Source organism: Dendrobates tinctorius, unplaced genomic scaffold (assembly GCF_039654945.1).
Source record: "Dendrobates tinctorius isolate UK_male_01 unplaced genomic scaffold, ASM3965494v1 ptg000160l, whole genome shotgun sequence".
Lineage (NCBI taxonomy): Eukaryota > Metazoa > Chordata > Amphibia > Anura > Dendrobatidae > Dendrobates > Dendrobates tinctorius.
In genome coordinates, this window is record NW_027361827.1 from 24860601 (window position 1) to 24874574 (window position 13974).

The following is a 13974-nucleotide window of genomic DNA, read 5'->3' on the forward strand; positions in this document are numbered from 1 at the left end:
GATGTGAAGTACCTTGAAAAAATGTTGGTTTTGACCCAAATTTTTCATTTTTACAAGGGTAGCCGAAGCAAAATGGACCATCAATTTGTTGTGCAATTTCACCAATACCCCAGATGTGGTCGAAAACTACTTTTGAGGCATATTGCAAAGCTCAGTAGGGAAGAAGCGCCATTTTGGAGTTAAGATTTTGCTGGAATGGATTGAGGGTGCCATGTCACATTGGCAGAGCCTCTGAGGTGCCAGAACAGCAGAAACTCCTCACACGTGACCTCATTTTACAAACTACAACCCCCAATGAACCCGTATAGGTGTGCATTGAGCACGTAACCACCACATGAGTCACAGATTTTTGTACTATTGGGCAGTGAAGAAAATTTTTTTCCAGTAAAAAGTTGCTTTAGCCCCAACATCTTAATTTTCAAGAAGGCTAATAGGAGAAGGTAAACTACATAATTTGGTATGCACTTTCTCTTGCGTATACTGATATACCCCATATGTTGTTGGAAACTACTTTTCAGGCACAGTGAAAGGCTCAAACGGGAATAAGCTACATATTGGAGTGAAGTGAAGATTTTGCTGGAATAAGTTGTGGGTACCATGAAGAAAATATAATTACATTTTTTGGCACTAAAATGTTGCTTTAGGCCGAGAATTTACATCTTCATGAGGGGAAATTGGCAAAAAAGACCCCATAATGTGTTACATAATTGCTCCTGAATGTGGCAATAACCCATATGTTATTGTACAGTACTGTTTGGCCACTCGGCAGGGCTCGGTAGGAAGATGTGCTATTTGACTTTTGGAGCTTAGGTTTTCTTACAATAGTATGCAGACTATATTTGTAGAGCCAGATCAGCAAAAACACCCCACAAGTGACCCCATCTTTGGAAGCTACACTCATCTGGGAATTCATTTACAGGTGTAGTGATAACTCTGACTCCATATGTACTTTCCAGAAACAAGCATGCAGTGCATATTGCGAAGTGAAAATTCCAAATATGCCATTGCAGTGCCCGAGATCTCAATCAGAGCATGCGCCGCCCCCGGCGGCCATTTTTCCGGAGGCTACCGCATCACAGCAATGGATATGCAGGGCCTCCGGGCTTTCACAAGATGTCGGCGGAGCCCTAAGCACCACCGCCGCCGCACCTGCCTGGGATGGGATTTCCCAGAGGTCACCGCAACTGCTGCACCATTCTGGGATGGGAGTCATATCGCCGAACCACCGAACACCCCCTGTGATCCCGCTCCACCAGCCCTGTTGATCCCACCCAGGTAAGCTGAATTCAGACTGTAAGACGGACCCCCATTTGACACAATTTTTTTCCTTCTGAAAATTTGGGGTGGGTCTTATGGTACGGTGCATCTTATATTAAAATACTATAACTTTTGGTTCATTAAACATTGATGGTAGATTTTCTTGCTTTGCGGCTGTTATTATTATTATGCATTTATATAGCGCCATTTATTCCATGGCGCTTTACATGTTAAAAGGGGAAATATAGACAAGTATAGTAAATATGTGTAAGACAAGGGACACACAAGTACATAAGGAGAGGGGACCCTGACCGCGAGGGCTCACAGTCTACAGGGATGGGTGAGGATACAGTAGGAGAGGGTAGAGCAGGTCATGCTGTGGTTCAGTAGACCGAGGATCATTGCAGGCTGTAGGCTTGTCGGAACAGGTGGGTCTTCAGGTTCTTCTTGAAGGTTTCCGTTGATGGTGAGAGTCTGATGTGTTGCGGCAGGGAGTTCCAGAGTATGGGGGAAGCACGGGAGAAGTCTTGTATGCGGTTGTGGGAAGAAGAGATAAGGGGGGAGTAGAGAAGGAGATCTTGAGATGATCGAAGTTTGCGTGCGGGTAGGTACCTAGAGACCATGTCACAGATGTATGGAGGAGACAGGTTGTGAATGGCTTTGTATGTCATGGTTAGGGTTTTGAATTGGAGCCTCTGGGCGATAGGAAGCCAGTGAAGGGCCTGGCATAGGGGGGATGCTGGGGAATAGCGGGGAGACAGGTGGATTAGTCGGGCAGCAGAGTGTAGGATGGACTGGAGCGGAGCCAGAGTGCTAGAGGGGAGGCCAGAGAGTAGGAGGTTGCAGTAGTCGAGGCGGGAGATGATAAGAGCATGCACTAGTGTTTTTGTGGTTTCATGGTTGAGGAATGAGCGGATCCGGAAAATATTTTTGAATTTGAGGCGGCAGGAGGAGGCGAGGGCTTGGATATGTGGTTTGAAAGAGAGCGCAGAGTCGAGGCTCACCCCAAGGTACCGAGCGTACGGGACTGGGGAAAGAGAGCAGCCGTTGACATTGATGGATAGGTCTGGTGGAGGGGTAGAGTGAGATGGGGGAAAGATGATGAATTCTGTTTTGTCCATGTTCAGTTTGAGAAAGCGAGCAGAGAAGAAGGCTGAGATAGCAGACAGACATTGTGGGATGTCAGTCAGTAAGGAGGCAAGGTCGGGTCCAGATAGGTAGATCTGCGTGTCATCGGCATTCATATGTTCATATGAAGTTGCCAGTTCAAAAATTTTGGGAAGCCTCCTCTCGCTAACCATTTGAAGAAAGTTTATTTAACCACTTGTGTTGTGCAATCAAAGCTGATCTCAGCTTACATGATCAAGACAAAGAAGGGGAAGGTGATCCCGCTCTGTTCTCATGAAAGGGGTGCTCTATACCCATATGGTATATGTATGGATGGCATGGAGTCCATTGAAGGACCATTGTACTATATATCGTATGCTTGGTGTGACCTAACAGCATATCAATTGTAGGATGACAAGCATGTCTTCCTACAATTAAAGGGTTGTCCAAGCACAAGATTAAAGTCTGCAGTCTCCCTTTGTGATTGCAGAATTGTGACATTGTGCGGTGTGCACGCTGTCACGATTTCCCGATTTTGCCAGTGAGAGCAGACGGCCGCGTCACGATTCAGCAGATTGCAGTGATGTAGAGTGACTGAAGGCTTTTGTTATAGGAGCAGACAACCCCTTTAAAATAGATTATGATTGCATTAATGGTGTAAACTTAAAAAAAAAAAAAAAAAAAGGCCTGGTCTCTAAGGGGTTAAAGAGCCAGGTCCTTTTCTCCTCCTGGCTGCTGGGATCTGGTCAAACCTCAATGTGATGTGTGTGAACAAGCCCTCGATCAGCAGAGTCAGGCTGGAGCTGGAGAAGCAATGCACATTGCAGCCGATCCCTAAGTGCAGGCCTTCCTGGGGGGAGGGCAGTGGCATGCTTTCCTCAGCAGCTGCTTCATTCACAGTTTTGTGCTGCAGGCAGGGGAGGCATGAGGCTGGCACAGGGATAGCACCCAGGGCCAGCCTTGTGTCTGTAGTGCCCATTGCTGGCAACTTTACCACTACAGGGGAAACTGTTTCAAACTTGTAGTCTGGCATAGTGAGATCCTGTTTACATTCTAAAGATCTTTTATATTTGTAAATACTGTTTTTTTTTATCTATTCTCTGTCCGCAGAGGTGTCTGTGCCTTAAGAAGAGCCTTTTCTATTCACCATGACCATGTCCCTGTCTTCCTGCTGCAATGGAGCAGAGCTCTCATGTCAGCCGCACTGCTGGGACCTGGGCTTCCCTGATGTAGCCTTCACTGGGTGTATTGCACCCACACCAGAGAGCACCTTAAAAGCAGATCTACATGTGGCGGCAAGAAAGAAGTACAAGTATGCAAAAAAGAAGGTACGTGATTGCATGCGTGCACATATGGCGTAAGACTGGTAAGTCCTCTTATGTTTTCCGATACTTTCATGGTGTAGCTCCTGATGTTCACAATATTTACAACAATGGTAAATTGTTAGATTTGTTGGGTTCTTGACTGCTGGGACTCTCAGTTGTCTATCAACTTGGGATCAGCCAGGACCCTCAGCTGTCTTATGAAATGGGTCCAGCTGAGACTCTCAGCTGTCTATCAAGTGGGGATCAGCCGGAACCCTCAGTTGTCTATCAAATGGGGATCAGCCGGAACCCTCAGCTGTCTATGAAGTGGGGATCAGCCGGAACCCTCAGCTGTCTATCAAATGGGGATCAGCCGGAACCCTCAGCTGTCTATCAAATGGGGATCAGCCGGAACCCTCAGCTGTCTATCAAATGGGGATCAGCCGGAACCCTCAGCTGTCTATGAAGTGGGGATCAGCCGGAACCCTCAGCTGTCTATCAAATGGGGATCAGCCGGAACCCTCAGCTGTCTATCAAATGGGGATCAGCCGGAACCCTCAGCTGTCTATCAAATGGGGATCAGCCGGAACCCTCAGCTGTCTATCAAATGGGGATCAGCCGGAACCCTCAGCTGTCTATCAAATGGGGATCAGCCGGAACCCTCAGCTGTCTATCAAATGGGGATCAGCCGGAACCCTCAGCTGTCTATCAAATGGGGATCAGTCGGAACACTCAGCTGTCTATCAAATGGGGATCAGCTGGAACCCTCAGCTGTCTATCAAATGGGGATCAGCCGGAACCCTCAGCTGTCTATCAAATGGGGATCAGCCGGAACCCTCAGCTGTCTATCAAATGGGGATCAGTCGGAACACTCAGCTGTCTATCAAATGGGGATCAGCTGGAACCCTCAGCTGTCTATCAAATGGGGATCAGCCGGAACCCTCAGCTGTCTATCAAATGGGGATCAGCCGGAATCCTCAGCTGTCTATGAAATGGGGATCAGCCAGAACCCTCAGCTGTCTATCAAATGGGTATGAGCCGAGATGCTTGGCTGTCTATCAAATGGGTATCAGCCAATACTCTCGGCTGTCCATCAAATGGGGACCAGCCGGAACCCTCAGCTGTCTATCAAATGGGGACCAGCATCCTCCTACCTCTCCCCCCAGTGTGTCTGCAGTGGCTGACCTCTGTACTTGGCCAATGTTCCATACTGTTCCTTCATACTGCTGTCATCTTGCTGAGGTCGCATTGTCTTTCCCTTTGTCATAGGTGGGGTAAAAAGGAAACTGACTAGTCTAAAATGTAGATACTGGAGCTGATTTACTAAAGCTGTCACATTGAAAGTAGACAGAATTGAAAAACGTGCCGAATGTTTTAAAAATAAGATGGTATGTAAATCCAGCTCATATCTTTAGCCCCTTGGTGACATCTGGTGCACATGTACTGTGCTGGTGTGAACTTTCTGTACAGGGTGGGCGCAGGAGCGTAGCCTGCTCCATACAGCGCAGGTGCCAAGCGTAACTGCTGCAATCGGAGCTAGTTCCGATCACATCAGTTTAACGTCTTAGATGCTTCTGTCAACTGTAAGAGGTTAAGAACAGGGTGGGTGCTTCTGATGCCCCTGGCAGCCCTCCCCCCCTCCACTTTCTCCCAAAATGATCATGTGGTGCTGATGAGTTGTTAGGGCAGCTGGCCTACTGAATGCAATGTTAGTAGATCTATGAAGCCCAGACTGGACTTCATAGAACGGTAATTATGCAATTGACTGCAGTACGACAGTATTTGCAGGTTCAAAAATCAGAGCTTTCCGTTGTTCAAGATCTGATATTGCTGTGGTATGCCATCAATTATTGATTGGTGGGGTTTGACATTTGGAACCCCTACCAACGGCAGGTGCAGACGACCATAGACTCTTCATCCAAGAAGAACGGTCCGATTATGCAAATTGCACTACGATCAGACTCTGATCACAAGTGTGATCCGATTTTCTCAGATGTAGCGAATTTTAAAGAAAAAAAAATCTACACCTTCTGCATTCAGTATGTCCACAAAAATCGAACGGATGTCATCTGGTGCAATCTGATGTTTTCCACGGTCCCATAGCTATGAACGGGCAAGTGCCATCCCTTTATCTGCGATTTGCGGTCTGCGATTTGGTGCAGTCTACGGAAAAAATCAGACGTGTGCTGCCTAATTGAATACCATTGGTCTGAGTGCCATCTGATGTTTTCATGGATCTCACTTGGACTGAAACTACGATTGCCTGCTGGAGCCCTAGTCCAAAGAGTGCCGGAATCCGTTGCTCTACGTGCACATGGAGTTTCTTGACCTTCTGCTGCAGCGGGGCTCCATTGAGGTGAATGGGTGGGGCTGGGAGCTTTGCTGTGCGTAATCATTGGAATCCGAAACTTCGGACCACTAGCGATCATTAAGGCTAGGTTCACACTGCATTAGGGCATGCGTTTAACGGATCTGTTAAACGGATGCGCTAACGCTGATGTCATTTTTTACATCTTTTGTGCCCAAGCACTAACGTATGCGCTAACGCATGGTAACATTTCGTTACCATGTGCTACCATGCGTTAACCATACAGGTCTATGCACAGCGAATGCGTCCGTTCGCTGTGCGCTATACCCGACGCACCCAAAAATGCTGTAGACCGCGTTCGAGGGTGTGTCATGAAGTAAGGCATCATTGGTAACGCATGCCGATTTTGGCATGCATTAGGATGCGTTACTGTTATTGCGGGCAATGGGTGCGTTAACGCATCCGTTACATAGCGTTAATGTCGCTATGTAACGGATGTGCTCAACGCATAGACCCTATCGCAATGTGAACCACCCCTAAGTGATGCCATATCCAATTATATGTCGTCTCCTTTTGGAAATAAAGAAGTAAAACAGTTAAATTTTCCCAATTATGTCTAAAAAAAAAAATGACTGATTTGAGTAAACCTACGTGTCATCTACAGGCATTTGCTCTTTTTGTTAAAGACCTACAATCAACAAATGCATCACCTCAGACTGGTCATGATGGGTTTATGACTTGGAGGTGCTGTGGACAGGAGTTTGGAGACCTGAGAACTGTTCATAAACATGTAGCGGCACAACATGCAACTGAAGTTTTCCAAGATGCTGGAAACATTCTAGAAGAGATTACAACAGCCCCTACAACCATCTTACCATGCACTGACTACCTGGATAAGAACACTGATGCCTCAACTGAATTGTCCTGGAGCAAACACAACCATTCTGACTGGCTACCAGATATGAAATGTTACAGGACGGAAGAGCTAACAAGGTAAAACAAAACTAAACAAATATTTAAAAAAAAATGTTTACATTGGAGTCATCTTTGGGTTCACCAGTGTATATGTATAGAAGTATAAAATAACAAACTTAGCTGGTGCTCACCTTCCCCCTACTGCAGTGCCACTCCTTTGGTGCTTGTTTACAGGGTGCTGCGGTGACATTACGACTCGAGCTCTCATCACCTCTGCAATCAATCAATGGTTTCAATTTCTCTGCCGATGTAGATGGCACAAACCGCTGAGCTAAATGATGAGCTGTAGCTCTGTTGACAAAACAACAGCGCTGAGCCTGTAAACCAAACCATTGCAGTAGTGGAGATGCTGGACCCCAGGAGGGTGAGTACCAGCTGTTTCTACACTATTACTTCTCTTGTGCTGCACCAGTTTTCTGGAATGCACTACCCCAGACAATACAATACCAATCCTAGCCCCCACATTTTTAAGCATGCTTTAAAAATACAGTGGGTATGGAAAGTATTCAGACCCGTTTAAAGTTTTCTTTGTTTCACTGCAGCCATTTGGTAAATTCAAAAAAGTTCATTTTTTTTTTTTTCTTTTTAATGTACACGCTTCACCCCCATCTTGACTGGAAAAAAAAAACAGAAATGAGGTCTTATATAGACAGGAGTGCGCCTTTACAAATCAAGTCCTTTCAGTTTAATTTAACACAACTGGACTCCAATGAAGGAGTAGAACAATCTCAAGGAGGAACACAAGGAGATGGACAGCGTGTGACTTAGGGTACTGTCACACTTAGCGATGCACCAGCGATCCCGACCAGTGATATGACGCGGTCAGGATCGCTGGTGCATCGCTAAGTGGTCGCTAGTGAGCTGCCACACAGGCAGATCTCACTAGCGACATCGCTGGGGACGGGGGTCGCTACTTACCTGTCACACCAGGCGATCCTGCGTCCTCCCGCCTGGCTCCACGCATCGCTCGTCGTCACAGCAGGAAGCTGACGACGAGAAACAGTCCAGCCTGTTCTCGCGCGATCAACGATAATCAGCGGGGGGAGCGGGTTGTAGGTAAGTATCACACACAGCGATATCGCTATAACGTCACAAGTTATAGCAATATTGCTAGCGATATCTCTTAGTGTGACAGGCCCTTTACATATGAGTGTCTGAGCAAAGGTTCTGAATACTTATGGCCATGTGATATTTCAGTTTCTTTTTCAATAAATTTGTAAAAATTTCTACATTTCTGTTTTTTTCAGTCAAGATGGGGTGCAGAGTGTACATTAATGAGAAAAAAATCAACTTTTTTTTTAATTTACCAAATGGCTGCAATGAAACAAAGAGTGAAAAATTTAAAGGGGTCTATTTCTTTAGACAAGCCTATCGCCTCAATTCACTAATGTAATTCTTCCCTGTTCCACCTTTCTAATTTTTCTTCAGAAAGTAGTCCCTCTTATCATCTGCTTTCACACCCTCCATGCATCCAGGTAACTGTTATAATAAATCATCAGCCAGAATCTGTCTTATAACGATAGCTGGACCATACACGGCAAGCACTTTTTACCTAATGTGCCTTCCTATTTCCTTATTGACTGTAGCTTGTGAGCAGGGTCCTCACTCCTCCTGTAACTGTTGAATTATGTGCTACTTTGTATTGTCTTTGTTTGTACATGTCCCCACTTAGGCCTTTTTCACACTTCCGTTTTTTGACGTCAATCAAAATCCGCCAGTTTTAGAAAAAAAGGATCCGCCCCTTTTTTAGCGTTTCCATTTTTTCCCTCATAGACTTGCATTAGTGGCGGATTTTGACTGATGGTCGTCCGTTGCATCTATTTTTTGACGGATCCGTTTGAATTGTAGGATCTCCCGGGTGGAGCAGACGGACTATATAACATTTTTTTTGTAGCGGCGGACCGCTTTTTCCAAGTGCACATGCCCAGAAGATTTGCTCTGCCAAGCTTTTTAACCCTCAATGGCGTTCTGGAAGCGTCTCTTTCTCTTTCTCTTTCTCTTTCTCTCTCTCTCTCTCCTTTTCTCTCTCTCCTTTTCCAGAGTCCTGTTACTTTAAATTTCGGCTGAAGCTGATCCATCCAAGAAACAGATCCGGTGCCATCCGTTTGTGCCACAACGGAAACGGATCCGTTCTTGGAAACCCTGGAGGATTTTGACTGACAACAAATAACTTAAGTGTGGAAAAGGCCTTAATTGTAAAGTGCTACGAAGTATGTCGGCGCTATAAAAATATTATTATTATTGACACAGTAGGAGAACACATTTGTCTGATTCTTTGTATCCCTGGGAAATCAAGGGGTTTCAAAAGTGCATCTTATTCCTCCTATTCAAACAGTATATGTGTTTGGGGTAGTTGGCTGTGAAAAGAGCCTCATAAAGTGGAAGAAAATAAGATGTCATTACCTAAAAATAAAAAATATTTCTAACTTTGACAATCTAAACTATTAAAATTCTTCAAACATATTCACTGTTGTTTGGTTTGCTGGATGTTCCTCCTGAAGTTTGAGGCATATTTATTAAATAGAGCTCAAGATGGTGTCCCAAAATGCTACTTATTCTGTTGTTTTGGGTTTTTTTCAGTGAGCCAGGAGAAGTTCTTCTTTACTACTGCTACTGTGATATAAGTGCTCCACAGTGGATCTGTGACTGGCAAAGGACTTTGTGCAATATGCTGCATCTCACAGGAAAAGTAAGCAGTTTGTACCTTTTACATATAAGTATGTCCATGGTTGTGTACCCGCCTTTGTTGCGGGCTCTGACGCTGAGCCCGCATCTTTCTTTGCATTTGATCAACATTCACGTGCCGCTAACAGCCGAGATCCACCTCCTTCCCTACTGCGCAACCCCTGCTCCATAAACTCGCTCACCCTCGCAGGAATCTCAAACACCTCAATTTATACAATCACTCTCTGAGTCCATTCTCCCTCTTACAGACATAGCTTCCCTTCATGACACAGATGCTGCTGCCAGTTTTTATAACACCACAATAACAGCAACACTCGATTTGGCTGCCCCCCTCACGCAGAGCAAAACTCGAACAATCAACACGCAGCCCTGGCTGACCATCCTGACCAAAGAACTGAGACGGGTTTCCAGGGCCGCTGAGCGGAGATGGAAGAGAACCCATTCTACTGAGCACTTCAATGCATACAAGCAGTCCCTTGTCAGCTTTAAGTCCACGCTCTCTGCCGCAAAACAAATTTACTTTGCATCTCTCATATCCTCCCTGTCTCACAACTCTAAACAGCTCTTCAACACTTTGAATTCTCTCCTCCGTCCCACAACACCTCCTCCCCCTCCTCTCATTTCTGCTGAAGACTGCCTCCTTCTTTAAGCAGAAGATCGACACGATCAGACAAAACTTTGGCCCGCAGCCCCCAATGCCCCTCTTAGCCGCTCAGTCCTGTTCTGCAAAAGCCAGCTTCTCCATCATGACAGAAGATCAGCTCTCCACCCTTCTGTCAAGATCACACCTCACCACTTGTGCCCTCGACACACTCCCATCTCACCTCATCCCTAACTTGGCCACAGTCCTCATCCCATCTCTAACACACCTTTTCAACCTTTCACTTACAAATGGTGTCTTTCCCTCTTCCTTCAAACATGCCTCAATCACACCCATCCTCAAAAAGCCCTCCCTTGACCAATCCTCTGTGTCTAACTATCGCCCAATATCTGTTCTCCCTTACGCCTCAAAACTACTGGAACAGCATGTATTTCTTGAACTGTCCTCCCACCTCTCCTCCTGTTCCCTCTTTGACCGGTTACAATCTGGCTTCCGACCACATCACTCAACTGAAACTGCCCTAACTAAAGTCACTAACGACTTACTAACCGCCAAGAGCAAGCGACACTACTCTGTTCTCCTTCTCCTGGACCTGTCCTCTGCCTTCGACACCGTAGATCATTCCCTCCTGCTACAGACTCTCTCATCTCTTGGCATCACAGACCTGGCCCTATCCTGGATCTCATCATACCTAACAGACCGAACATTTAGTGTCTCCCTCTCACACACCACCTCCTCACCTCGCCCCCTGTCTGTCGGTGTTCCCCAAGGCTCTGTCCTAGGACCCCTACTATTCTCCATCTATACCTTCGGCTTGGGACAGCTCATAGCACACGCAGATCTACCTATCTGGACCCGACCTCGCCTCCTTACTGACTGAAATCCCACAATGTCTGTCTGCTATCTCAGCCTTCTTCTCTGCTCGCTTTCTCAAACTGAACATGGACAAAACAGAATTCATCATCTTTCCCCCATCTCACTCTACCCCTCCACCAGACCTATCCATCAATGTCAACGGCTGCTCTCTTTCCCCAGTCCCGTACGCTCGGTTCCTTGGGGTGATCCTCGACTCTGCGCTCTCTTTCAAACCACATATCCAAGCCCTCGCCTCCTCCTGCCGCCTCAAACTCAAAAATATTTTCCGGATCCGCTCATTCCTCAACCACGAAACCACAAAAACACTAGTGCACGCTCTTATCACCCGCCTCGACTACTGCAACCTCCTATTCTCTGGCCTCCCCTCTAGTACTCTGGCTCCGCTCCAGTCCATCCTACACTCTGCTGCCCGGCTAATCCACCTTTTTCCCCGCTATTCCCCAGCCTCCCCCCTATGCCAGGCCCTTCACTGGCTTCCTATTGCCCAGAGGCTACAATTCAAAACCCTAACCATGACATACAAAGCCATTCACAACCTGTCTCCTCCATACATCTGTGACATGGTCTCTAGGTACCTACCTGTACGCAAACTTCGATCATCTCAAGATCTCCTTCTCTACTCCCCACTTATCTCTTCTTCTCACAACCGCATACAAGACTTCGCCCATGCTTCCCCCATACTCTGGAACTCCCTGCCGCAACACATCAGACTCTCACCAACAACGGAAACCTTCAAGAAGAACCTGAAGACCCACTTGTTCCGACAAGCCTACAGCCTGCAATGATCCTCGGTCTACTGAACCACAGCAAGACCTGCTCTACCCTCTCCTACTGTATCCTCACCCATCCCTGTAGACTGTGAGCCCTTGCGGGCAGGGTCCCCTCTCCTTTTGTACTTGTGTGTCCCTTGTCTTACACATGTTTATTATACTTGTCTATATTTCCCCTTTTCACATGTAAAGCGCCATGGAATAAATGACGCTATATAAATGCATAATAATAATAACTATTAACCAGTTAAGTGCCATAGTCAATCACTTACAGCGGCATTCAACATGCGCCGTCTGGAAGCACGTCATAAATCCCGCCCATTGGCGGCCCTGTCATGTGATCAACAGGTGTCAGTGGGTTATCATGACAGCCGAGGGTCTCCTAGAAGAACTATTAAAGTCAATAAAAAGTAAAAAAATTTAAAAATATTCAAGTAATTAAAAAAACACAAGTTTAAATCACCCCCCCCCCCCCCCCCCCCCGTTTTGCTCAATTGAAAGTAAAACAATAAAAAAAAATTAAAATACACATTTGGTACCGCTGCTTTCCGAAATGCCCAATCAAAATGTAAAAACAATCCGATCGGTAACTGGCGTATCGAGAGAAAAAATCGGAAGGCCAGTATTATGTTTTTTTTTGGTCGATCAAAACGTTGTATCTATTCGAAATGGTATAAAAATTCACCCAGATCCCGAAAAATGGAGACGCTACGGATATCAGAAAATATTTTTTTCTTACAAATTTTGGATTTGTTTTCACCACTTAAATAAAAAAATCCTATACATATTTGGTATCCACATATTTGTACTGACCTGGAGAATCATATTGCCAGGTCATATTGTCATAGTCACCATAGTCAATACAAAAGAAGCAAAACAATTGTGGAATAAACTTTTTTTTTTTTGCAACTTCACCGCAATGAGAATATTTTTCCTGTTTCCCAGGACACTATAGGTAAAATCAGTGGTGTCATTAAAAAGTACAACCCGGTCATTATGACAGAAATGTAAAAAGTTATGGCTCTGGGATGAAGAGGAGGGAAAAACGAAGGCGTAAAAACTGAAAAATGTTGTGAAGGGTTTAAAATGGATTTTTAAATATAACTTAAAAGGACCCTGTAATGTAGATTTGGCCTACTAAACCACAGTCACCATGCTCCTCCTCTTTTAGAGCTTTCCATATACTTTAACAGTAATATTCAGTAAATCACATTGGGAAAAAAGTAACGTTGCATATATGCATGTGTTGGATTATAATTAGAGTTGAGCGAATTTGTTCGGATTTGGTTGCCTAATATGAATTTGCCATATTGTTACCCTATTTGTGCCAAATTTATGTTTGATGACCGTTTCCAAACATATTCGGTAATTTCTACTCCCATCGACGCCAATGACATTTGGCTATGTTCAGCAAATATTTCAAAACCAATATTCGCCAACGATCGTAATCGGAACCAAATTTGCTCAACTCTAATTATAGTTACCATGACTTGTTATCTGGGCGGTCATTCCATAAAATTGTCATGCTGTAATAATCATGGTAATTGTGGCCTGATTGGCATGCCAAGGAGCTTTAAAGTCCAACAGTAGAGCTCCTCTAAATTGTGCAAGTGCAGGAAGCCGTGAGTCAGCGCACCACACCACCCCTCTGTCTCAAGGCATTTTTGGGGTATGCGGATAACCTTAGGCAAGCATATCTGACTGTACTGGTCAATCCCGGAAATCAGGATATCAAAAAGTATTCTGACGATCTTAAGCCGATCTTGGCATGTCAGTAAAGCAACACTGGGCATTATTACAGCCTGGACAGCATGATTATTTAAAGAGAACCTGTCAGAAACTTTTATCTTCTCAAACCATTATTCTGTCTGTGTAGGCCATTAAAAGATAAACCACAAAGCGCAGCTCCAGCAGGGAGAAATTGCGTTTTGAAGTTCAGTCTGGAAGTGCATCGGATCTTGACAGTGCACTTGCAGCTCCTTAGCTTCTGCTATATTCTCAAAATAGCAGCACCCATCTTTGCCTGATTGACTCGTCATTTGCTCTAGTACACTGGCCACTGACTTCCACTCTGTATTTACCCTCCAGTTG

At 45.4% G+C, this 13974-nt stretch overlaps 1 protein-coding gene across 4 annotated transcripts in view; it reads left to right on the top strand.

Moving 5' to 3' along the window:
• Positions 1–13974, top strand: part of TSTD2 (thiosulfate sulfurtransferase like domain containing 2) — a 46065-nt gene that overhangs the window by 4653 nt on the left and 27438 nt on the right. For 3 of the 4 annotated variants that reach the window (XM_073549732.1, XM_073549733.1, XM_073549731.1), the window contains 3 exons: positions 3475–3692; positions 6641–6969; positions 9532–9640. In XM_073549732.1, coding sequence (XP_073405833.1) covers positions 3513–3692; positions 6641–6969; positions 9532–9640 — 618 coding nt within the window. In that variant the 5' untranslated portion in view covers positions 3475–3512. Of the gene's footprint in view, positions 1–1011; positions 1276–3474; positions 3693–6640; positions 6970–9531; positions 9641–13974 lie in introns of those variants that run through there. The other variant, XM_073549734.1, reaches the window with a different exon arrangement.